The sequence below is a fragment of the Microtus pennsylvanicus genome, chromosome 9 (genome assembly GCF_037038515.1).
Source record: "Microtus pennsylvanicus isolate mMicPen1 chromosome 9, mMicPen1.hap1, whole genome shotgun sequence".
In the NCBI taxonomy this organism is placed as follows: domain Eukaryota; kingdom Metazoa; phylum Chordata; class Mammalia; order Rodentia; family Cricetidae; genus Microtus; species Microtus pennsylvanicus.
Genome location: NC_134587.1, coordinates 22,502,364 through 22,529,469, shown reverse-complemented (window position 1 = coordinate 22,529,469; position 27,106 = coordinate 22,502,364). Strand labels below are relative to the sequence as shown.

The window sequence follows — 27,106 nt, the reverse complement described above, 5'->3', positions numbered from 1 at the left end:
TCCAGAGGACCCGAGTTCAATTCCCAGCACCCACATGGCGACTTACAACCATCTGAAATGCCAGTTCCAGGGGATGCAACACCCTTCTCCGGCCTCTGTGAACACTGCGTGTGCTTTGTGCACCTATACACCTGTAGGCAACACACACACACACACACACACACACGCACACACACACACCAAATTAAAAACTGGGAAAAATTAATGCAAAATATTGAAAAGATAAAACCCTTAAGAACATATTGTCCTCAATATCATTCAGAAAAACAGCTTTAAATAAGTGTGTCTTCTGGCTTTGAAATTCTCAATAACTTGGTGGGAAAGAAGGAAAGAAAGGAGGAAGGAAGGGGGTAAGGGAGACATTCCAGCACCACCAGACCCTAGTACTCATCCCCGGTACCCTATCTGCACGCTGCATACAAATATAAACACAGTTGTGAAATCGAATATGAGCACATGGACACCAGCATATGACACATTTTCTTTTATTTAAAATAGAGTTCTTTATGCTTTACAGAAACAAGTGCAAGGAGTGCTTAATTTATTGTCTTTGCCACTTTACAAAACAATATGCTTTCCGAAAATGCATACATAAAAATATAACATTTAGGCAGAGAAGTATGTACACCTGGAGGCAGCAGGAAGTTATGCAATAATATTAAACAAGCTTTAAAATAAATACTTTTATGACTTGCTGTTGGCAAAGTTAAACGTTTTGGTATGGAGGCTATCGCTGAGCATGTACTAAGTTCTAAAATATGATTATTTCTAAACAATATAAGTATATATTACTATAAAATGCATATGTTCACAGATTCAAAATTCATGAAACATCTGAACATTTCTGGGAAGTTTCTGAATGACTCTGGAACTCTGCTCAACCTTCAACAAGGAAAACCCAGCTACACACTACAATTCCCATCTGCACATTTTGGATACAACTTATCACCCAGTTCTTATTTTAAAACCCAACTTATTTTTTTCACAGTCTCTATATACATTCATTTGAGCCTGTCTGTGGGAAGCAGCAGCTTTTTCCGTACTTAAGATTATCAGCTAGCTTACCAAGAAGGTCTTTACAACAGTGGCTCTGTTCACAGTAGTTCAAGAGTTCAAGGCATGTTTTTGCAATGTCAAAATGCAATGGTTTTGACATGTGTAATATGTTCTTAGGTATAAGAGGAGTCACACTACCCAAAGAAAAGTATAATTAGTATTAGTGCTTTGAAAATCAATCCAAAATCCTTTTAAAAAAATCTGAATTTAATTTTCTCTTTTTAGACCATTTTAAAACCTGAAACACCAGTCAAGTGTGGATGACCTTATCCAGCCTAGGGTCAGGAGAGTACATGACTTATGTCATTCTGGAGAGGAACTAGAGTCTAATATTCTATAGATACCCTCATCTGATAAAGAGAGCAGAAAACGGCTGGATCTTTAGAAATACTATTTCACCAACGAAAAACTGAGTGTATTGATAAATCTCTGTCTGTGCTTGACTTTCTTAGAGCCTGACACACAAGCCGCCCTTTACAGGAGAAGCAAATGAACAGTTTCAACCGTGGAATAAAAACTCAATGAATGGCTAGAAATCAAGGTCTCTGTGCCTTGCTGCAGATGATTTGGGGTAGGAGGGAAAAAAATCTCTCAACAGGATAAACATCCTGTCTCGTTCACTTGTGGGAACACTGAGTCAAAGTACTTATTCTTCTAAATTATGTGTTCAGTTTGCATATGTCAAGAACCATTTTTAAATTTAGCTCCCATTTCTGAATGATGGATAACCCAGGCACATCTAGCACATATATGTGTATGTGTGTGCATACATACATATGTATATGATATAGAAATGCTTCGTGTCCTTTTCTGTGAGTTACAGAATTGTGTCAGGGGGGAAGAGCCCATTGCAATGCTCACCTCAGTCCTCAGCTGACCTGGGCTATGCATTCCCTGTGGAGAATGTGGGATACTGGAAAGAGGTGAATCTCCTACACACTCAGGTGGACATGTTAATAGGCAGATTCCTAAAACCGGGGATAGAAGTGCTCCAGTGATAAGTGTTGGGTCCAGGAAGTCACTTCTTATGGTATAACATAGACCAACAAGGAGGAAATGTATTTCTGGCATTATTAAAATGAGGATGAGATGGAATTCATTTTCTCATAAATGTTATGTTCATTTACAACTAACTGGAGAAGAATTTTGGCAGTTATCAATATCAAAATTTAAAGCGGAGATTGTCACCCAATTCCAGTCTATTCTACATTCTAAAAAGCCTGGCACAAGGCTTAATCTAAAATCATGGCAGAAGCAGGGCTGGAGGGATGGCTTAGCAGTTAAGAACACTGATTTCAGAGAACCAAGGTTTGCTTCCCAGCATCCACATGGCAGCTCACAACTACCTGCAATTAAAAGTAGTTCCAGGGCATCTGACTCTTTCTTCTGGCCTCTCCAAGCCCTTAGGCATGCACATGGTACATAGACACACATCGATCCACCCATAACACACAAAAATAAATAAATAAAAATTCTAAAAGGATGGCAGAAGTACAACAATCCAGTGGCATTGATTGCCACTAGATAACTCAAGCACTCACCTTATGGGACATGTATTTCACAGTCTTTGTTCAAGTCGCTGCTCAAGCCGAATTCAGCATTAAACCAGAGCAGGCTTTCTTTACTCCTTAGCTAAAAGCTAGAATATAACTAGACAGTCTGACTAAAGTTTAAGAGAAAGTCATAGCAGCCATTAGCCAAGCCCTCTTCCCAGTGCCAGGAGAATAATCACCAGTGAACTGATGAGGCGAAACCTCTTACACATGGTGGGGAAATTCAAACCTTGTTAAGGAGTTCAGTGGGTAACAGTCTGGACAGTGCTCAAATACGCAAAAGGACAGAGCTATGGCGTGATTTGGGTTTAGGAAATCTGCCACTGGGTTGGAGAGGAAGCAATGTTGAAGACAAAGGTAATGAGAGAAAGAGAAGACTGATGACATTAAACACAGCCCTCAATTCATGTACCAAGTCATCTTTCTCTTACTCCAACAGAAGGGAGATGGCCAATATATGTAGGAAGGAAGCAGGGGGAAGAGTCTGGAAGCTTCTCTTATCGTTACTCACACTAAATATTTTCTTTTCTCACTTCCTCTTCCTTCTTTTTCTCTCTTCCTCTTTTCAGTGCTGGGGACTCAACTCAGGTCCCTGCACCTGCTAAGAGAGCCCCCTGCTGATGAGCCTCATCTCCAGCCTGCACCAAGAACCTCACCCTCGAATTCGTCCATGGCATTTTCAGTTTTATCAGCACTCCAGGGCTTGTCCACCTAGCTCGATGACTATTTTAAAACCCTTGTTTTTGCCCATTTTCACTTCTCCTACTGATCGGGGAGATTACTTGAGTGGAAATACGGAAAGAAGTAGCATTTGACCATCAGCACTGATGATATGTTACGATAATAAACTACCCAGCAGGCTAAGATGCATGCTGATTAGCTTTTTAATTTGTAAAAGTTGGCGAGGCTGCAGAAGTAGGCGTCACCGTTGCGTTTTATCACAATTAGCAGCCATCCTATGTCTGATCTTCTTCATCTACAAAATATTGGAATCAAGTTGCAAGGCTCAGAGTCGCTTTAGCTTTTACAATTCTTATTTTCATTTTGCACTGTGGCACATATGAAATAATTTAGATCATTAAGAGATTTTTTTTCCATCACAAATCTGAAATTCTACGATGGTTAAGTTAAATAATAGCTATGCTTAAAAATAATTAAGAAGTAGCTATAATTTTGGAAGATGGTGAAAGAACTTTAAACTTAAAAGTAGGTGAAAATAAGGAAACAAAGAAAAGTTAGAGGACAAAAAGAAAGCCAAGCACCTCAAAGTTTGCATTAGAATTCTTGGGGGAAAATATTGTGTACAGCGTAGAAATTCTGATTAACTTTAGATTTTTAGCGAATGTTTTACATTCTAGTTTGTTTTTTTTTTTGGTTTTGTTTTAAAAAAAAATCTGAAAAAAAACTAAAAGCCCTTAAAACTATGACCGTCTTCTCCAAGATAGTGAACAAAATCCAAGTGATTTTCACAAATAAAAAGAAAATAGCTTCATAAACTACAATGACATCATTGAAGGACACTAAACATCAACATTTCTAAGTAGCTGGTAAATGTTGGTTTTAAAGTCATATAAAGGAGATGAGTATTGAATGCCTCAGCTACCAATTTTGATACATTTACTCTTGTTCCTTAGCTGCTTGATAGGAAATCAAAGTTTCCACGTTTTAAATGAATTTATTTAGTCATCTAAAATTTTGTGTTTACTTTTAATCAATCAAAAACTATTCTCTCTCAAGTAATTTTAAGTTGTTCTCTTGATCCCTGTGTGACGGCAGATGCCTGCTTCCTGCCTTCAGGAAATGCATTAAGTGGTCCCCTGGGTCTTTTGCTTAGACTTCCAGATTGCCCTGAGTTTGCTCTGCCCCAATAAGTCACATGGTGGCAAAATTCCAGGACAGTAGACTTCTCTTTTGTTTAATCATTCTGCAATAGTTGAAGCATTCAAAATGATAAGATATTGTGGAACTTATGATCTAATGAATGTATTGTCGATATTTCATTTTAAAATAAAAGCGGATTTTAAATTCTTCAGACATTGCAATCAGGTTACTATTTTCATACAATTATGGAAATTTAAAATGCAAAGTTAATTGAAAGTATAAAGATGAAAAGCAAGTGCTATGCTTAAAATAGAGTACGACAGTCATGTTTCACTTAACTCTCAAGGCAGAACATAAATTAGGAATTCTAGATGTGACATGCCAAATATTTTAGACATGGAAGAATGCATACAACAGAATTGGTACTGATTACAAACTTAAACGCACGACTTATAAGGCAACAAATTCATGCTCAAATGTTGACAACAAATAATGCTTCTCATATTTCAAGAAGGGATGCTGTGTAGAAACCCCATCATTTCTGCACACAGTACTAAAATTCATAACAGCATTCCTAAGCTCTATGCTATACCCAGAGCCAAAATATCCATAAGGAGCAAAACAATGATGTCACTGTGCACCTAGCCTAAGAAGGTATTTTTACTCATAACAATATTTAAAAGAAACAAGTATCACATGACATTCTATTAAAAACACATAGTCTAAAATTGAACCGCATAGATATGTAGGTATGTACAGTAAATCTGACTTATTCTTTAAATGCTCCTCTATTTTTTAATAAGTGAGCAGTGTCTATGTATAATTGTGTGTTGAGAGGTAAGGAAAAACTGTAACTTCTACTGTTTTCCCTTACACTTTTGTTTCTCTCTCCTTTAAGATCATCACAATTCAACAGTAGAAGAACAAGCAAAATGTCTCAAAAACATACTAATGTGTGGATTTCTCCACAGTGAAATCTGAATCAATAAAATATAAGTTACATTTGTATACTCTCAAATAAATTATAAAACCTAAAGACAAAGAAGATGCTAAAAACACCCTCTCTTTAAAAACCTAGTAAATATATCCACAGAACAGTGGTAAATAGAACAGAATATATTAGGTTTATCTTGAAGATTTGAATACAATCGCCTAAGTAATTTCATTTCCTTCATGCAGAAACTGTGTGCAATAAGGGAATAAGCGCAAGCCAGATCACCCCTTTCACACAGTTCTTTTCAATACCCATTCACACAGGCACACCTTTTCGATACTGATAATATAATTAGACTGTAATATCTAAATAAAGATCTTTTCTAAATGTGTTGCAAATTGGAAGTGATTTTTCAGACCTATTCTCGAAAGCATTGTCACGCAGAACTCAAGACATCCCACTGCATATTTTATCTGTCAATTTACTTTCTCCCCTCATACTCATATGCCTTTTCCCACTCCCAAATTAGACTTTAAAATCCCTGAGGGCAGGACCTATCTATCTTTTTATTCCCTCTTGTACCCAATATTGTGGCAAGTGAGTTACGGGGTGCTCTGTGCCTATAAATGGAGGAATGTATGACTGGGAATGGAAATACAGGCAAGCTCCAAAGTCATCAAGGCATTTGTGTCTCTTATCTCAACTTAAACCAAATGAGATGGATCCGCTAGCATATTGGCACACCGAAATGTACACACCAAGTTGGATTTTTGTGGAAAACTTAGGTGTATCCTTTGGAACGTTACTCCCTGTGTTACACTTTGTAGAACATCTAATCGCTGGATAGTAAAACTTTGCCCTACCTATAATAAGAGGATTGCACTGTCCTTGGTCAAACGTTTGGCCTTGGAGACATCCAGGTCAGGTGTGTTTACTGCCAGAAGCATCAAAGAACGGTCTGGCTCCTGACGATGCTGTCAGAGAACACTTCCGTTCTGAGAACATCGAGGCCTGTTCTGAGGAATGGGCCTTGGGAACACCGAAAGGCATCATGCTAAATCCCTCCACTAAAGCAGGACAGCACATTTGAATGAAATATCCGGTGTTCCGTTAAATATTTCCAACCTCAAAAAAGGAGGCTGGGGCAGAGCCTGCAAAACTCTCCACACAGGGTTCCTCTTAAAAGGCCAGGAATGTCTTCTCATAGCCAGTGCAGTCCTCTCTGTACTGGTCAGTGGTTAAATTCTTCTGAAAGAATTCTCTTAATTTTTCTCAAAATCTTTCCTGGTTTACCTTTCTGTCATTTTTCTTCCTAAATACGCACCCTTAAGTTAACTATGTCTTAAGACATGCATCTCTAGACTATGTATGTTTATAATTGGTCAATCTTTGGCAATGTTCAGAAAATATTTTCTCGTTAATGAATGGGATAACGATGACATTTTATAAGGAAATGCTAGTAGATTGATTCTGAGATTCTAGCAAATCCATTATGTTCTTACAAAACACTCAGTACGCTCTCTACATGACTAAATTAAGACTATCATACCTGAAGATGTCCCCTCTTAGGAAGAAAAGGACTATGGGAAATCGAGGGAACATAGCGGGCCAGCTGACTTCACAGTGTTCATTATCACAGGGTTTGCTGTCATCTCTGGCATGAGCTCTGTGACTCTGAAACATTTCACAGTGTTCAAGACATTGGAGACTTCCTTTAGACATCAGAAGCAATGGCTCGGGTGGCTTTCTAACTCCTTAGGGGCTGTTGTAGAGGTGAAGACGGGAGTGGCAAGCAGGGAAAGAGAGAGCAAGTACGGAGAGCAAGACTTTGTTCTCATAACCTGCTGATGGCTTCCACCGTTCGGGCTTTAGATACCAAAATTCTGAGCAATAGTAACTTTTCAAGGGTCCAGATAATTTCTAAAGTTCTATTTCACTATAATGTGCCTTCGTTTACATTTTTAATATATTTTCATCTCATTTGTGCATGCTCTTGGTTGAAGTAAAACAAAAGTTTTATTTTTACTATTCTCTGTAGCTTATTTTATACTCATAACATCTTCCTCCTTAAATAACAAAATGAGTGTGTCACCTTTAAAAATAAAACCAATGGCAACATGAAGATTGGTGAAGTCGAGACCTGCCCAAGCTTAACTCTAGACTTGTCTTTTGATGCCGCCTTTGGGACACTTAAACACTGTCGTGAGTCATCATTGAGGTAGAACTGAAACACAACACGGCAAAAAAAGAAGCAAGAATGTTCACACAAAGCCTGAGACACAAACAGAAGCTGCAACCAGTGTCCTTTTGCCTGGACGTGCTGTCAAGCTTTGCAGTCTTCCTTGACACACAGCTGAGAAATGGTCTTCTTCACGCGTAGGGCTGTCAGGCGGGCCGCCCCATTGGCATACCAGCACTCCCGCATGATTCTCCCCATGACCCGGAGTGCCTTCGGGAGAGAAAGACCACAGGGTTAAAGGTGCACACAACAGAGGATAAACAACCTAGGTCAGCATCTGGAAAATCTTCTTAAAAGATTCAAACATGAACCTTGTAGATTAACCAAGTTGATCAAAATCGTTGATTCTGAGACATAATGATGGCTATTTTCAAACTCCTCTAAGAAAGGCAAGGATAGTTGAGCACCGTGTTGCAAGTCCGTGGTCCCAGTACTTGTAGGTGGAGACACAAGCAGTAGGAGTTCAAGGTCAAGCCAGCTACGTGAGCCTCAAACCAAACAGCTAAAACGTGGTATGAGCCATGGAGGAACATGGCAATGGTATGATTTCCCAGTTACAGTTCTTCAGATGTGCAAACGCATGAAAAAAATTCATCAAACTGAAAACTAAAATTTATACTTTAATTTTTCATAACTGCATGTTGCAAATGATGATCTGAGAATAAATATAAACAGTCAGTATGAAGAATAGTCAAAGCAAGAAGGCAGATACTGTGGTGATTTGAATAGAAATACCCCCATAGACTCATGCATTTGAATGCTTAGCCTATAGCAAATGGCACTATTAGGAGGTGTTGCTTTGTTGGAGTAGATGTGGCTTTGTTGGAAGAAGTGTGTCACTGTAAGGGCGGGTTTTGAGGCTTCATATATGCTCAAGCTACTCCTAGTGTGGAAGACAGTTCTCTTCCTGTTGCCTCAAGAGCTGAGCTCCTTCTCCAGCATTGTGTCTGCACTCTGCCATGTCCCACCATGATGATAGTGGACTAAACCTCTGAAACTGTAAGCTAGCTCCAATGATTTTCCTTTTTAAGAATTGCCCTGGTCATCATGTCTCTTTCCAACAACAGAAACCCTAATAAGGCAGTACGTAGAGGAGAAACCAGTGTAAAAGCATTAAACATGAGTGACCCAGGGATTCACTGGAGCTGGGAGAGCTCCCTTGGTGTATGCTCATCTTCTGTTCTAGAAAATCAGAGATGAAGACCCCATGCAAAAGGCAGGAAAGTCAGCCTAAAGCAAAGAGAAGGTTTAACGATGCTTTTCAAAGGACCCGAATGTGAACATGGACCTTAAACTGTCAAGATGGTTCAGCAGGTAAATGCACTTTCCACTGAGCCTGGCAACCCACGTTTGATCTTGAGACCCACATGGTGGAAAGAGAAAACAGATTCCTACAGGTTGTCCTTTGGCTTCCAGTGAGTACACACAAGTATCCTGGTACACACATGTATTCGAACTTACATATAAGAAGATAAATGTAATAAGAATAAATGATTGTGGATGAATCTTCCCACAATAGGAAATTTGTAAGGAAAAACCACTTACTTTGACTTTGGGTGAATAAAAAAAAAATCTACCCAAGTTTTTCAGTAAATCTGAACTCATAAGGGAATTCTACACTCAGAGAGTGGGAGGGGTACCGATAAGCAAGAATCAATCTAAACAAAACCCAGCAGAATCAGATCCATAAAACATCAGCTATTAAAAATTCACAGATAAGAAATCTGCATTAAAAGAGAAGTAAAACCTGAACAACCTGTGGGGGTAAAAACAGTACTTTCAGAACCAGTAAAAAGTTCTTGGTATGAAAATAAAGAATCCAATGGATAAGTTAGATGGCAGATTAGCCACATCAGAGGCAGAAGTGCAGAAGCAGAAAAAAAATCTAGAGGATCTACAGGCGCCAGTGTAGGAAATACCCAGGAAGCAAAATAGAATTAGAAAGGTTTAATAGCAGCCAATGAGATTTCCAAAAATAGAAAGGGAGACAGAAAGAGAGGAATTATCAGAAGATATATTATCACAGAATTTTCTAGAAGAGAGGAATGGCACAAAACCTTAGAATTAGAACAGTCTTTTTTTTTCCAAACAAGTTTAACTACAAAACTGGGTTTGGGGGCCCATGCTATGATGCCAGCAGTGGGAGGCTAAGGCAGGAAGTTTCCTACAAGTTTGGGCAACATAGTGAGAGCTTTCTTCATAAAACCTTAGGTACCTACAAACAAAAAGGCTGGCCATGGAGAAATTACAGAGTACTAAAGACAGAGAAGTTCTTAAAAGCAGTTAGAGGGACTAGAGAGAAGGTGCAGCTGTCCAGTGCACTTTTCTCTTGCACAGGACCTGAGCTTAATTCCGAGCACCTACATGGTAACTTACAGCCATCCACGGCTCCAGTTCCAAGAACCCAAAGCCCTCTTCTGATGTCCCTGGCCACCAGCCACGCACATGGTATGCATACAGACATACAGGCCAAATATTCATTTGCATAAAAATAAAACAAATTTAAAGTAAGTAGACAAGGCATTAAGAGGCAAATGTTTATCAAAATCAAAGTCCATCTTTATTTAATCTTTAAAAATGTGTGTAATAGTTGTCACACTAAATAGTGAAAAACAAGCTTTAAAGAGCAAAAAGTTGCCCCCCACCAATTCCAGGTAACCTTATACCAGAGATCCCAGAACCACAGTAGGAAAGAATGAGCAGACAGCTTGCCTGGCTAAGTGGATACCTTAAAAGAATTAATAGGTGTATACCTTCCAAAATTTTTGAAAATATATGTTTATATATTATGGTAGATAACTCTCTTTTTGGATTTTTAAGTGTGTGTGTGTCTGTCTGTCTGTCATAAAAAAGCATCAGATCTCCCTGAGCAGGCATTACAGACAATTGTGAGCCACTACATAGTTGCGGAGAACTGAATTCTGGTTCTATATGGAAACAGCAAGTGGTCTAACCACTGAGCAATCTTTCCAGTCCCTGCAATGGACAGTTCATCAATTGGATGATTTTTGCCATATATTTGTGCATTTCTTGAAAAAAATCTAAATAAAGTCAGGGAACAATAACAAATCATTAATATCAATATTAACCACTCAGCAAGGCAGAAAGTTCCTCAAAGATTTCAAAAATGTTCCACTTTTCAAATTGTATAGTCACAGGTTTTAATTTGATTATTTAAAACATTTTAAATATTTTAAGGTATTTTAAACTTTACCAAGTCATATACCTATGTAGTTAAAACCAGTAATAGCCAGGTCCGCTGATGCATGCCTTTAACGCATTCTTTCAGTTATGTTATACAAGACTCAAAGCCTGATCCTCAAATAAACAGAGTTGAAATAACTACACAATGATAAAAGAAGTAAAACTTGCCTTAAACAAAAGAGCTAAAATCATGGGGGAAGGAAACAGTTGGGGTAAAAAGGTGACTACATAAAACAATCCTATAACAAAATAAATAGTAATAGTGTCACATAAAATGGTCTTATTTATTACCCAAATAAAGCCATAAATACACAGTAGTGATTGGAAGGGGAAATTGAACCACATAATTGGGGGAGAAGGCTGCCTTTCCTCTCTTTGTCAGAGCTTATGGGAGGCAGGATAACCGCTGTGTATTGTGTGTCTGCCATGCTTGGTTTACAGTCCTGGATGGCTTGTGCTGACAAGACAGATAACAGCTGGATCTATGGTAAGGGCTCTTTTCTGATGAGGAAGGCTAAACTTCAGGCAGCTCGAGATTAGGCATAAATTATCGATTACGATATTAATGAGCCATTGATTTTGCCCGTGTCCTTCAATTCCTTGCCCCTAGCAGTGTGGTGGGACCATGTGACTGGAAACTGTGTATCCCTTGTGACACGCACTGAAAAGTCAGGGTGTGCACCCCTGTTTCCTCTCTCTCTGAAAAACACAGAGACCTGGAAACAGCACGGGGATGGCAGCAGCAAGAAGCCGTGCAAATGAATGACTACTGAGCCACCGGATGTCGCAGACTATGTCACTTAAGCCACAGAGGACTTCAGAGAATCGCTGTTGTCTTAGAAGCCATCAGGGCTTCAGAGGCTCATGTCAAGGATGCATACTACTTAAGGGGACAAAACCTCTAAAGACATTAAAAATAAAAAGGACATCCCTCCATACATGGAATGAACTATGTACCCTGAAAATCCTCACGGATATTAATCTGAAGAGTAAAACAGAAGGGAATCAGAAGAACTCAGCATGTGTTGATCTCCAGTGGATGAAGAGGAGGGCAGCGAGAAGGAAGAAGCTGGGGAGGGAAGAAGCAGAGGGAGGAGGAGGATGCAGGAGGGGGAACATAAGAGCCTTACTTCACAGCTTTGCCACTGGTTTGGGATATTTGGTCGGAACTTCTGGTCACAGACAACCTTCCTCATGTCTTCTATCGAAGGATCCGAAGGCACCATGTCATAATAAGGCAACTGGTACTCCTCCACCATTCCTGTAAGAAATTCGCAGGGTAAATTCTTCTACATACGCAATCAATAATGATGTGTATTTCAAACTAGTATGCTTAGTTCTGCCAGGCAGGCATGATATCCTAGAAAAGTGTAATCTCACCTCTGTTAAATTAATATATCACTATTAGACAGGATTCGGTTCAAATCACTCAGTTAAATACTTATGCAAAGTTACAACATTTTATAATATAAAAATAAATATAATAAAACGTAAAATTGATATGGTTATCATATGTAATACATAAAACCCTGAATAAATGTATATAATTTTATAGCCATACAAAATAAAGCAAATATGCCTTCAGTAAAAACAAAGTAACTTTTATTTTCATATATTATCATTTTGATATATATATATATATATATATATATATATATATATATATATATATGGTTCAAAAATAATCCTGATTGCCATGTTTATAGAATAGCATCATTGTACTGTAAATAAATATATTTATCTATCAAAGCAGTATTGGGGGGGGTTGGGTTTGAAATTTTTAGGTAGCTGGTTTAGCAGGTGAGGCACTGCTTCCAAGTCTGACACAGTAATGCAATCTCCAGATCCCACAGGGCAGAAGGAGAAAATCCAGTCTCACGAGCTTCATGACCTGCACATGAGCTCTGTGCCATAGCACACAGGAACACACACGTGCACACGCACACACACACTGCTAAACCAAGGCTCGTCCTAAGTGTGTTTCACAAGAGACTACTCAGTAAGCTGCTTTCTATGAGCATTTAACTTTTCTATTGATGCAGCAATGTCATTAGACTGCATTAGCAGGGGTTCCCATACCAACTTCTAAGCTGCAGGAGCAGTAGAGGGCAGGAGATGATGTCACTCACTTCCTTACTGCACTTTATCCGTCCCTGCATTGACATCACAGGAGAGAAAAGAGGAAAAGCCTGTGGACGGCTGGCCATCCTCCGCCTTGGCAAGCCACTTAGCTTTGGGACAAGAGTAGGGATACCAGCTGTTGCAAACTCCAATCAGATCATTTTATAGATTGATTCGAAATGATCATTACAGGCATCAGAATGAATAGCATTGTCGCCCATATCTAAACAAAAGCCAAAAGATAAACCCACCACTCTCCACAGGGTGCCCCACTTTTGCCCCTGCAAAGAAATCACTGAAAAGATTTCTCCTCACTATTCAGCAACTATTGGGAAAATACAGAAAATCACATCTTGTCTCTGTGTCAAGGAAAGGGGATCAAAAGAATATTTTCCAAAATCTTACCTCCAATCGAACACCTTCGAGCTATTTCCCAATAAACCAGCCCCACGGAATAGATGTCAGCTCGTTTGAAGGACTCAAAGATGCTCACGTTCATTGTATCATCAAGCATTTCAGGAGCCATATACCTTCAAAAATGTGCACACTGAGATTCGGTCCAGTAAACCACAATCTTAATGCATCACAATACAAACATAAATTAAGGTCGCTCACATCAATTTCAAAGGTACATCTCAGATACCAAAATAGGGGGAAATTAAAAAACACAGTGATTCATCATCACTTTAAAACATTTTAACTGAAACTAAAGGTCATACAACTTTATATTATAGCAGGATCACCAGTAAGTGGCCTAATACTTGGAAAGAATGAACTAGGAAGGTCAACGAGCAAAGCGCACCACAACAGAAACAGAGCTCAACATCCCAAGAATTTATCATTACAGAAAGTTCCTGCCTGACAAGGATGGGATTCACTCACCAGAGGGGGTTCAACCTCCAACACAAGGAAAGCTAGATGGTATTCCACATATAGCTTCTCAGAATGAAGAATTTTACTATATACCTTGCCAAGAATAGTATAGCCTTGTTTGAACAAATCTTAATGGTAGAAGTCCTGAAGTCACAAGACCTGACTGAGTCTAATGGACCCATACAGAGTTGGGCGTTTCCCCGGAATATATGCTCTTGAGTTCTTTTCAAAGTGTTCTCCCCCTCCCCCCGTCTGAAAGGAAACCAGCATCCAAGCCGTCCCTGAGAGCCCCCTATTCAGCAATGGTAAGGTGGGGTCCTGAGAAAAGAAGAGGGATCGGTTAAGACCACCCATTCTCAACATGCCTCCCTGGAACGTCTGTGACATCAGTAATGTCAACCAGCAGACAGTAGACAGCTTGCGGGCACTGTCCTGAAATCTCAGCTGGCTGGGAGGCCAGCGCTACCTCCTTAGAAATTTGCTAGTCTAGAGCACTTTAACAAGTTCAGGAAAATGCTTTGACTTTCGTGATTTCCAGGTCAAGAGCTCTAAAATTATGAAAAAGTAGCTTGAAGTGTGGAACCCAGGTAAAGGAGCTGGAAGAAGACTAGCTAAGGAGCCACCTGCTGGACAAAACAATGAACGCAGAAGTTTAACAACTGACAAGCCTGTGGCAGCCACAGCTGTGTGTGCTCTGCTGCCTTAGTGCTTCCTCCTAGCTTTGTTTAATTGTGTTCCTTGAAAATGGACACTGTGTTCAAATGCATATTATCTCAAAGTACATCATTCTGGGACACTAAAGGCAATTCCAGCTATAGGTAAGATATAAACTGATACACTGTATCTTTGCTTGTTAAGGGAATTGGCTGTCATACACTGATACATTGTATCTTTGCATGTTAAGGGAATAGACCGACACCCACTGATACATGGTATCTTTGCTTATTAAGGGAATAGGCTGGCACACACTGATACACTGTATCTTTGCATATTAAGGGAATAGACTGACACACACTGATACACTGTAACTTTGCATGTCACACACATGGTTTTATTATCCTAGTGTCCCTAACCCATCTCCTCCAATGCCCTGGTTTTGCATGTGGTCTTTAAAACCGGAGCCTGTACAGCAAGCCCTGACTTGTAGTTCCCTGGCCAGGCATAAAGGGGCTGGAGTTCCTGCGAGGATCAGTATCAGCTCAGGGCCCCCAAGACCGAGTTCTTAGCACAAAGGAGGTTTATTTGTCCGGGAGGTTAAAAGGGCAGGGAATAGTATTCAAAGACAGGAGATAGAGAACAAGGGAGAAGGAGAAGAGGACAAGGGAGAAGGGGCAGGCATAATTGTCCTGGGGGACAACAGATATAGTTAATAGAAAAAAAATATGGTTTCTAATGGTAAAGGAGAAAACCTCGTGTTAGGAGAAGGTGCTTAGTTTTAACTGGGTGTGTTGGGTGAGCAAAGGGGCTGATGACTGCTGGACTCCAGTACTTTGATAGCTGGATCTTGGTAGTCAGCTTCAGGAGGAGAAAGCAGCCAAATAAGGGAACAGACCTTGATGACAAGCTTTAGGGATGTAATCTGGGTTAGTAAGGCAGAGGGAAAGGGGGAGAAGTTCAAGGCCTGCCAGAGCCATTTGCCATGCTTGAGCTGGCTAGCGTCCATTCAGTTCCTATATACTACTGAGGTAGTTTCTCTTCTGCAGGAAAGACATCTGGAAAATTTGTCACATAAACATGGCATGCCAACGTCTTCTCCACCACTGCCCACTCTAGACTCTGCACTCAAATGGCTGCTTCGTCAGGACAAGGAGTCAACCCTCCAACTTTGGGGTCATTTTGGCTTCTCAGTGTCTTCGAAAAGACTTATTGCTTTTGCTAGGTCTCACGTTTTTCACATATGGACACGCATCATGGGCCGTCCCCATATTTGATCAATCATAGAAACTTTAGTGAGTGACCAACAAAAGTCATCTTACCTCTTGGTTCCCACTTTGGGATTCTGCGGTATGTCTATAGTGTTCATGATGGAGTCGTGCTTCACAGCCAGCCCTAAGTCAGCGATGGCACACGTGTCACATTTTTTCACCAAGATATTCTTTGACTTTATATCTCGGTGAGCAATGGCAGGCTTACCTAGAAAGTGTGAGAAGATTGTACGCATTTGTTCCCCTACTGAAGACAGAGTCTCTTGAAGCAAATCACTTAGAAGACTTAACTCGAATATCTTCTCCCCAGACACATTTTCGCTGACCGTACCCCAAACCCAGCAGTGCGACAGAGGCTTTGGAGAGACATTCAGTCTCCTAGCCAAACTCCAGGCTAAGCAAGGGCCATCTCTTGCTTTATACTCAAGAGGTGTACGGAGCACAAGGTGACAGTTGTGGACATTAATAATCAGGTTTTCAATAAATGAGTTTAGATTGCTACTACTTGTGATCCACAATATGGCAAATGTTTTTTTAATAAAACAAATCTCAAAATTTTACTACTCTAGACTAGCAATTCCCCAAACAAGAACAGAGGATTCATGAGGGTCCTTAAAACAACTATATACCTACCTGCCTGACTCATTCCACTGTTTCTCCACTGACTTGAACTAAACTATATAATGGACAAGTAGAATAAAGAGCATGTGCGAAATCAGCTAGTTATTAAAATTATTTTTAAAATTGTAGACCAAAACCACTATTTTCACTATATTGCATTATTTTAAAAGTTGTAAAACACTTGGAAGCTATTAGTCATGTTAATATTTAATTGGCTAATTACAGTTCTTGAAATAAACAATATTTTAATTTATCAATAAGGTTTTAGTATGAAATATATTAATAAATCTAACTGACATTTACTAAAACTTTGGGGAGCTCAATAATTTTTAATAATATAAAGGGAAGCTGGAGAGATGGCTCAGTGGTTAAGAGCACTGCTTGTTCTTCCAAAGGTCCTGAGTTCAATTCCTAGCAACCACATGGTGGCTCACAACCATCTGTAATAAGATTTTGTGCCCTCTTCTGGCCTGCAGGAATACATGCAGAATACTAAGAATACTGTATACATAATAAATAAATAAATAAATAAACAAATCCTTTAAAAAAAAAGGATATAAATGGGTCACAAATCTAGTGCCCTACTCAGACTAATCATTTTTGAGGGTCAGTTTCCTACAGGCTTAGTAAGTTGACAAAGCAAAGGATATTCTTTGGCTTTCAAGTATGATATTCAAATACTCTTTTTTATCTTTTCGAAACAGTTCCAGACTAGTATGGAACTCACATGTTACCCAGGACTGCCTCAAACTCATGAGCATCCTTCTGCCTCAGCTTCCCATACCCACCTTCGCATATTCTTTCATGGTTATGTTATTATTCCCAATCACATTTTAATTATCAAAAACAAGCACTTATATCATCTGCAGTACATGACTATGTAGCCTTTGCCACCAAAATAAGACCTCTACTGGCATGGGAGGAGCCACTGGGGATAGAAATAAATCATGAATAGCATGTGTGTGGTGCCAAGAATGAGAAAGTTGTTTGCTGCATGACAAGAACCTCACTTGCATGACGTACCTCCATTGTTCCTCTGTGTTTGATGATTGCGAAGCACTGAAATACAATCAATACAAAGACCAGCTTTCTGAAAGGAGATGCCTACCTTGGGTACCAACGATCTCCATATGTAGGTGAGCCAGACCACTGGCTATCGAAAGGGCCAGCTTGATCATTCCAGCCACGGTCACTATGTTTCTATTCAAATAGTCATATAAGGAGCCCTGTTCGTGATACTCTGATACAAGCCAAAGTTGAGTCCAAGTTCCATTATCTAATGAGAAAACATTGTTTACAGTGGTAAATGTTGAGAAAGCATGCGAGCACTTTTAACAACAATGGTCATCTGTGCCATTTATGAAGCAAAGTTAATTCTTCCAGCCAGGAAGCTGTGATTAGGGAAGTATCAAGTTCTCAATGAGTTAGCGAAGATGTAGGATATGGAAAAAGCTTCCATAGAAACAGAAATATGTGGAAAGTCGTTCTAACAAGGGAGCAACTCTTTGCCTGCTTGCTTTCATCAATAGTTGCTGGTACAGCTACCATCATGTATGGGAAACTTTGAAAGATGCATTGTGGGAGATACTTCTGAGAGGCACATCTGGCCTCTGCCTTATCCTTTACTCTTAAGCTTTTAAGAAAGACTAAATCAATAAAAAAGAAATATAACCGCTATTATAACCACCACTATTATTATTGCTGATAGTCTAACAATGTTCATGATTTTTTCCTTTAAATATAGGAAATCTGTACTTCAAACAGTTGTATAAAGATCTGCATGCTATGATACCATTGCTAGATATTCTCAGACAGCACCCCTATTTAAACAAAAACAAAAATCAACCTAGCATTTTTTAAAGACTTTTAACAGGTGAGAAATTAACCCGATGCTTCTCTATGCAGCAGAACTTCAACAGCTACATGTAGCTTTCTTTTTTTCTTTTTTCTTTTTTTTTCTTTTATTTTTTTATTTATTTATTGATGTGGGAGTGTCTGCTAGGCCCATTGGATAGGCCCACCCTTAGGTGGGTGGAGTAAACAGAACAGAATGCCGGGAGGAAGAGGAAGTGAGCTCAGATTCCACAGCTCTTCTCTCGGGAGCAGACGCAGGAGAGACGCCATGCTACCTGCTCCAGGGAAGACACACACCATGCCCCAGCTCCGACCCAGGATGGACTTAGGCTAGAATCTTCCCGGTAAGACCGGTGCTCACAGATTGTTAGAGATGGGTTGATTGGGATATCAGAATTAGCCAGTAAGGGCCAGAGCTAAAGGGCCAAAGCAGTGTTTAAAAGAATACAGTGTCCCTGTAATTATTTCGGGGCATAAGCTAGCCGGGCAGGCGGCTGGGGGGTTGAGGACGCAGCCCCGCCACCGCCCATATTACTACAATTTATTTATTTATTTATTTATTTATTTATTTATTTATTTATTTTTTGGTTTTTCAAGGCAGGGTTTCTCTGTAGTTTTTTGGAACCTGTCCTGAAACTAGCTCTTGTAGACCAGGCTGGCCTCGTACTCACAGAGATCTGCCTGCCTCTGCCTCCCAAGTGCTGGGATTAAAGGCGTGCACCACCACCGCCCGGCTACTTGTAGATTTCTAAACAAAGTGTCTCCAATGGTATAGACAGCCCTGGCCAGTTCTGAGACTCAGATGGTCTCTACCGTGAGCATTTTGCTTAGAGGTTTTCTTCCCCGGTGCTGCATGTTTAGGAACTGAATGGTATTGATCGATTTCATTTCCACAATCAGGCAGTAAGAAAGCTTCATGACATACAAAAGGCATTCTACTATAAAGTTCACTAAGAACCCACCATCCACCAACCTCACCCTCAGACTCTCCCTGCTAACACCCGCACCTAACTATGCTCTCCCACAACACGGTCTTTGTTAGTTAGGTGCTCCGCTACAATGTAGTGTAAACATTACATGAATAAGGAATGTGTGAAGATGAAAGTGATATTAGAGATCATCTGGTATCTAAACAAAGTGACTGATAAGGAAGGATATGATTGAGAGAAGTCAGGTAAACAGAAGGAAACAGGGGCTGGAGAGATGGCTCAGCCATTAAGAGCTCTGGATGCTCTTTCAGAAGACCCAGGTCCAATCCCCAGCACCCACAAGGCAGCTCACAACTGTCTGTAGCTGACACCATCACACAGACACACATGCAGGCAAAACACCAAAGCACATAAAATAAAATTGTATTAAAAAACAGAAGGAAACAAAGATGAAAGATCACCTCTTTGGGGCAGATTTGTCTGTTATCCAGTAAGCACTATGATTAAAGTAGTTCATCAATACTACTGTGCTGGTTAACCTTACAAGGAAATAACTCAGCAGGGGAGAAGCAGTGACTTGGAACGGTGACTCTACTTTCAAAACTCAGGACATAATGTATATGTCCTTAAGAACTTGGAAACAGAAATTGGAGAAATGGCTTAGCAGTTAAGAACACTGACTGCTCATCCAGAGAAACCAAGTTCAATTCCCAGCCTCCACTTGGTGCTCACAATAATCTGTAATTCCAGTTCCAGGGGATCTTCATCTGACTTTGCTGGGCACTACCCCAACAGATTAAATAATAATAATAATAAGTAGTAGTAGTAGTGGTGGTGGTGGTGGTGGTGGTGGTAGCATCTCAATTTTACTCTCCTTCCTTACAATTCTGGTCAAAATGTGCAATGAATGCTGAACCTCTCTTTCGACATCTAGTTATTCATAAATAAAATCATGATCATGCTTCTATTAGACAAAACTGTTTTTTTTAATTTTCCAGGCAATAGTAGATAAGTAAAATGTAAAATTTATAGATAATTTAGTTTAACCTTTTTTTGTTTGTTTGTTTGTTGATGAGATTGTAACTGTGGCTCCATCAAAGTTCTTCAAAGATACTGAGACTGATTGAAGGTCTAATTTCTAACCTGACTGGTTGTGTTTTCTCGCTCCTATTTTCAAAGCCGGAATTCTGTCGGAAGAAGCAAGCGAAGGAAAAAGTCCACTAACTACATCGCTTCCCTGCAGCACATGGACGACATTTTAAGAGTCCTGACTTTAAATGCCAGATAGATGATCTTTTTTGTTCCAGGACACGAAAATAATCAACAACAAATGAGTCACCTGTCAGTGTTAAACTTCAAATTCTGAGACATGCTCAAGTTAACAATGATAGAAAACTCCGCTAATAAATAAACTCTTGTCTCATTCACACAGTCTAGAGGGGACATGGCTGAGAACTGTTCTCTTGCGCACAAATGCTGGGATATAGATTCCATCCCATTTAATAATAGCAGGCACTCAAAATTCCGAAATTGTCCCACTGCCTGTATGCTCGATGTCCCCCAGCTCCCCTTCAGTCCGAAATGCCCCTAGATGTTTCCATAACCCAGGGTGACTCAAGACAGGAAAACAAGGTTAATGGATTTTCCAAGAACTGGCCCCAGAGGCAGATGGCTGATTCCTGCCTGGTATTAGTTATCTAATATCTTAAACACCAGCTTCACTGCATAATCACGACTCCACACTAGCTATTCGCTGCTGAGTTATGGGCATTTACTTGTGGGAAAGAAAAAAAGAATTTTCTTAATAAAGAAGCTAGAACATCATGCGTCTTCTTGAGACAAAGTGATGAGTCCCATCTGTCTTACAGGCAATCTCACGTATTTCGTGCCGACCACGGTGACAGTGACCTTACCTTTGTTGTCAGCGGCAATGAAGCCAAGGATGTTCTCGTGCCTCAACATCACCGTCTGATAAATTTCTGCCTCGCGAAACCAAGATCGTTCATCTCTGGAGGAGAATATTTTCACGGCCACGTCTTCCCCACACCATCTTCCGTGCCACACTTCCCCAAATCGGCCTTTTCCTACGATTTCTTGAAGGACAATCGTCCTTGCAATTGTTCTTTGAACCAAAAGAGGCAGACCTGGTCAAAGGAGAGGCAAACAGAGCCTTCAAAACAGCAGCCACAGCCACGATGCTGTTGCATGAAAAGCGAACACTTAAGCACGTTAGTAACTTTACCAAGATTGAAGAAATATGCACCATTCCAACAAGCTGCAAGGCCAAGGCATGACCTAGAAAATGTCCTAAATTATTCATTTCTCTTCTCTTATGCACAAACAATGCTTTCTGAACACAGCCTGATGCTGCAGATATCTGATTCCTAAGAACTGTGGCAAATCCCCTGGATTTCTCGTAAAGCCATTCTGATTCCTAAGGACTCAAAGGGAAACATGCATGGCTAACATGTAAAATAAAATGTAGAGCTCCTAGGTACCACTGTGAAAGGAAAAAAATTAATTCTTCGTGGATTTCCTGCAAAACAAAATTAAAATGTGCGTGTCGGGAATCAAATTCAATGACTGATAAGATAAGCGTGTTACACTAAGAATACGTTGTCTGTGAAATAGGAAAACATGCTCTGTGGATCTGTAGACTGTTCATAATTTTTTGTTGTGGTTGTTTTAAGACAGGGTCTTGCTATGCATCCCTGGCTGTCCTGGAACTCACTACAGAGACAAAGCTAGCTTCAAACTCACAGAGCCCTGCCTGCCTCTGCCTCTCAAGTGCTGGGACTAAAGATGCATACCACCAAGCCCAGACTGGTTGTACTCTTTAAAACAGTAACTATACTTCTAAAATTCTATCCTATAGAACTAAGTCAAAACGTTGAAAATCTATCTATCTACATAAAGATATTGAATACATTGTTGTTAGTAATAGTAAACAAAAATGAACCCTTTCAAGTAAGAAGGCAATTGTGAGATATGATGTAGATACACAAGCACAGATCAGTAAAGGCCTGGGTTCCGATTTCAGCTACAGCATCTAGTCAACATGGTCAGATTGTTTATCTTCTGTGAACTTTTGCATGCTCCTCTGCGAAACCGGACAGTGTGTGAGTTAATAAGCAGGTTAAGCTGCTAACACTGTACCTGGCCTAATGCATGATCAATAATGGTTACCCTCGATCTTACAGCAGCATCTACATGAATCATCCAAGACTGACCCTAATGGTGCTGCTAATAAATCTTATTCCAGTGACACTGGAGTCTACTCTGCGACAATGTCAAATGAAAACGGTATAGTAAATTTTATCTCTATGAGTTTGCAGCCTTTCAAACTGTGCATAGAAGAAAGACTGAACTGCATGGTGGAATCTCAGTGAGCTACAATATTTTTCCTTCTCATTTGCTGTATTTTCAGCGTAAGCTCCAGGAGACGGTTTTATTATTCCTGTAATTGTGTTGTTAGAAAGCAAATCGTTGAAGTGGCTACAAAATGAGTATATTCTAGAAAGTCGGTTTGGTTACTGTCACTGTTCTCAGGCAGCCAGAGAAAGCAATGCCCATGTGGCTCCTTGGGGGACACTGTCCTCTGATCCAAGAATGAGCCAGTGTTTACACAGATGTTCTCATCTCACGAGAACCACCCACGATGGTAAATAGGCACAGACTATAAATTCACTGGTACGAGCCTCAACAATTAGTCAGCAAGCCCCATGGTCCGAAAGTTCTTTTGGAACCATCTGGTTCAACCTCATCATTTATCGATGAGAAAATTGGAGCCTGACAAGTAATTAGATTTGAAGAGAGTCTGCTGCTGCGGGAGGCTGACCCAGAGTGCTTTGCATCCCATAGAAGGACAGACCTGTGTTCCTCTCTGTGAGAAGGAAGACATTCAGCAACAAATAGCCAGGGTTATTTTTGTAGGCTTCACTCAATGTTTTTGGCCCAAAGTGACACTAACAATTATTAAGTCAAATCTCAGCATATCTCCCTCCCCACATCATCACCGACCGACCGACAGAAAAAGAAAGAATCCAATAAGACAGTGTTTCTACACTGCAGTTGATACAACATCCAATTGGTGAACAAAGAACATCACATCCTGTAAGGGGACCAGCGGGGTGAGCTGGGTGAGACGCTGCTTTGGCTGCCTCAAAACCTGCCAAAGCGAATAATGAGATGAGCCTGAGTAGTTTTTGTTCTACATAGCTTCAGACTGCATTTGAACAGAAACTTTGCCTCTTGCCATGAGTTCATTTTAATCTTTTCACCAGGGATTATAGAAGCTGATGTCTGGCTTGTGTCACCATCTGTCAGAACGTTATACCGGAAGACAAAGAAGCTGGCTTCCTACTTCCGTAAAAGCCGCCTGAGACAAAGCCAAAGCCCACGCTCAAGCACAGTCCAATAAAACACCATTTATTTCCACTTTGTAGTCTCTCTAACTCTTTGAAATTTGTCCCTGACCTGGTCAGGGATAAGCTTCGTAATCAGGGTTTTTCAATATCTGACAAAGCTGCCTCAGATTCAAGGTCACCAACCAATTGAGAAAGGCAGAAAGGAAGCAGGCTGGTCCAGTGTCCTCCCCACCGGCAAGCTATTGTGGGGGAAGCGTTGCCGAAGGTAAACCTGTTCTCTGATGATTAAAGGCATGTGCTTTTAGCTAGAGGTCACCGCCAAGCAAGCTGGCTTTGAAGAGACAAAATGCCTAAAGTGTGTTCAAATTTGTGCTTAAGGAAATGTATTTATGAACAGAGTCTGGTGGTGCAGGTCTGTATTCTCAACTATTTGGGATGCTGCAGAAGGGCTAGCCTGGGAAAGTTCCTTGTCATCATCCCTCTTCACACACACACAAAGACACACACACACACACACACAGCCTAGGAATGTAGCTCAGAGTAAGAACACTTGCCCAGCATGTGATGTGTGAGACCTCGGTTCAATCCACACTGCAAAAACAAAAGGAAATTATCCGGGCTGGGGCAAGTTTTCTTCTTCCTTCCACAAGATGTCTTAGTATAATCTCAAAAAGAACAGTCCAGAAGCCGACAAATTCATATGCATGCTTGAAGATACATGTTTGAAGCCATTAAAACATCTAACAGGAATTTTTCTTTAGTTTTTATTGTTCAGTGAATAATACATATAAATATATAAATATAACCTGATTTGGTGTTTGTTTAATCATGGGGCCCCATGAGATTTTGGACTCCATGAGATTTATGCTTCCATGTCAGCATATTTACTGGTATTGTCCTTATTCGGATCCTACTCAGGCAGTCATATTGTTGAGGTATCATAGAGGCAGTTTCTCTGCCCTTTCTAGGAGACACAATCTCACAGAAGAGCTCCTGGTCCTCTGGCTCTTACAATCTTTCCATCCTGTCTTCTGTGATGTTCCCTGAGCCTCAAGTGTAGGAGTTGTTTTGTAGATGCATGCCTTGGGGTTGAGCACAATGGGATCAGTTGTTCTAGAAATTTGGGACAGTTGTGGCTCTTTATGGTCTTAATGGTCTTCATCTGCCTAAAACAATGCTTCCTTGATGAGGAATGAGAGCTATACTAATCTGGGTCTGTGCCAACTATCAAAATTTTGGCTTTAGTGTTATATATTTAAAAAATTTAACAGAATTTCTATATTTGTGTATGGGGAGAACTTCATAGGGTGTGTGTGGTCAAAAAACAACCTTATAGGTTGTTGGCTCTCTCCTTCTACCACATGGGTCCTTGGAAATGAACTCAGAGCTTCAGGATTGGTGGCAAGCACCTTTCCCCAGTGAGCCATCTTGCCAGCTCATCACTCCTTTCTTAAATTAGATATCTAGTCTCCTACATATTAATTTGTTTATTTTTACATGGAAGAAAAATCCTTGGTCAGATTCAGTACACTTAAAGAATAGAAAAATAAAGACCAAAGTTTCTGTATAGTCCGGTCCTGCAGACATTCAGTCCCAAAAAAACACACAGAGGTTTATATTATTTATAAACTGTTTGACCTATTGCTCAGGCTTATTACTAACTAGCTCTTATGACTTAAATTCACCCATAATTCTTATTTATGTTAGGTCATATGGCTTGGTACCTTTCTTAGGAAAGCATTCTCATCTCACTTCATCTGTTTCTGGATGATGACTGGGTCTCTTGTCTTCCCTCCTCCCAGAATTCTCCTAGTCTGGTTGCCCCACCTATACTTCCTGCCTGGCTACTGGCCAATCAATGTTTTATTAAACCAATATAAGTGACATTATCCCACAGCAAATTGTGGCTATATCTTCTGGCAATTAGATATTTGGTAATCACTGCCCACATTTCCCCAAAATGGATTATGGATGTTTGTCTTTGTTTAGTGTGTTGGTTACTCATATTATTATGAATAATAATCAGGGGAAAAAACTAAACAAAGGTGGATTCAGGGTTCCTGTTTTGAAAAGAAAAGAAAGGGAAATGTTGTGGGATAATGCTCTTATAAAGATCTGTCACTTATATTCATTTAATAAACATTGATTGGCCAGTAGCCAGGAAGGAAGTATAGGTGGGGCAACCAGACTAGGAAAACCCTGGGAAGAGGAAAGACAGAGAGACACAGTCATCATCCAAAAGCAGAGGAAGAGAGATGAGAATGCCTTACTGAGAAAAAATACCAAGCCACACAGCTAAACACAAGCAAGAATTATGATTGAATTTAAATCATAAGAGCTAGTTAGCAATAAACCTGAGCATTAGAATAATCAGCTTATAATTAATGTAAGCCTCTGTGTATTTATTTGGGACCGAATGGCTTCAGGACTGGGCTGGACAGAAACTTCTGCCTACAGGAAAATATATAAACACCATGACCAAAAGCACCATGGTTGAGGAAAGGGTTTGTTTGGTTTACACTCGCAGAGTACAAGTCATCATTGAAGGACGTGAGGGCAGAAACTCAAGGCAGGAACTGTGGAGAAACATGGCTTGCTGGGTAGCACCCTGGGCTATTCTCATGTAGCTTTTCTTGTACAGCCCAAGACAAGATGCCCAGAGATGATACCACCTACAGTGGGTTGTGCTTTCCTGTATCAATTAGCAATCATTTCTCCTATAAACTTGCTCACAAGCTAACCTGATCCAGGCAATTGTTCAGCTGAGGCTTCTCCTTTCAGAAGACGCTCGGTTGTGTCAAGTTGATAATAAAAAACTAATCAGAACACGACCTAACATCATCAAGTAAATAAAAATGTTTCTGTGGGTAATAAGTAGAAGGTTGTTCAATCCTTTGAAAATGATCAAGAAATGTATTTCTAGAAATTAAACATATATCAGAGTTCTTTGTACCCAGAATATTGGCAGTAAACAAAATTTTGGGGTATAGTAGGTCTCAACATATAATATCCAAAGAAATGGAGTTTAAATACTGAGGAATATTGTTTTTAAGATAAAAATGTAAGCCTTCTATACAATGACATAATTTGGATTCCAAATTTATATGTTTTGCAATTGCAGGATTTTTTTTCTCTCTTGGTTTTCTTTGAAGAAAAAAAAAAATCTTCCTTGATGTTACAGTGACAGCCTGGACCATTAGACTCTTCTAGTCAGCAAATGTCCCTTTCCAGTGCATTCACAGTGTCCCCTGTTACATATGGGTGCCCATATGAATGTGTTGGTGTTTCCCCACCTGCCCCTCTTAACTGTGTCTGCCTGGATGCTACTCATACCCACGTGTTACACAAAGCTCTGTGTTGCTTTTCTTTTATTTCACTATTTTCAAGGCAAAATTTTGCTACATAGCCCAGGTTGGACTCTCGTCTTGGGAGGCTCCTATGACAGCAGCCCTAATACAGAGAATATAGACAGAGACCAGCATCCATTCCTGGCTGGAACTGTGACTCTAATGATCCTTCTAAAGCCACGAGAGATGTAGGCACTTCTGAAGTGGCTGTCTGGGTGTGCTCTTGGTCATGTTTCTGTAAAGTCAAGGGCCAAGGCTTTCT

The 27,106-nt window shown here is 40.1% G+C and overlaps 1 protein-coding gene across 3 annotated transcripts in view; it reads right to left on the bottom strand.

Annotated features, from left to right (window-relative positions):
* Window positions 1-469: 469 nt before the first annotated feature.
* The window catches only part of Acvr1c (activin A receptor type 1C), an 87,015-nt gene continuing 60,378 nt past the window's right edge, over window positions 470-27,106 (bottom strand). For 2 of the 3 annotated variants that reach the window (XM_075985171.1, XM_075985169.1), the window contains exons 4-9: window positions 21,044-21,274; window positions 17,456-17,623; window positions 15,778-15,934; window positions 13,334-13,458; window positions 11,938-12,068; window positions 3,994-7,813 (exon numbers count right to left, since the gene is read on the bottom strand). In XM_075985171.1, coding sequence (XP_075841286.1) covers window positions 7,688-7,813; window positions 11,938-12,068; window positions 13,334-13,458; window positions 15,778-15,934; window positions 17,456-17,623; window positions 21,044-21,274 — 938 coding nt within the window. In that variant the 3' untranslated portion in view covers window positions 3,994-7,687. Of the gene's footprint in view, window positions 7,814-11,937; window positions 12,069-13,333; window positions 13,459-15,777; window positions 15,935-17,455; window positions 17,624-21,043; window positions 21,275-27,106 lie in introns of all 3 variants that reach the window. The other variant, XM_075985170.1, reaches the window with a different exon arrangement.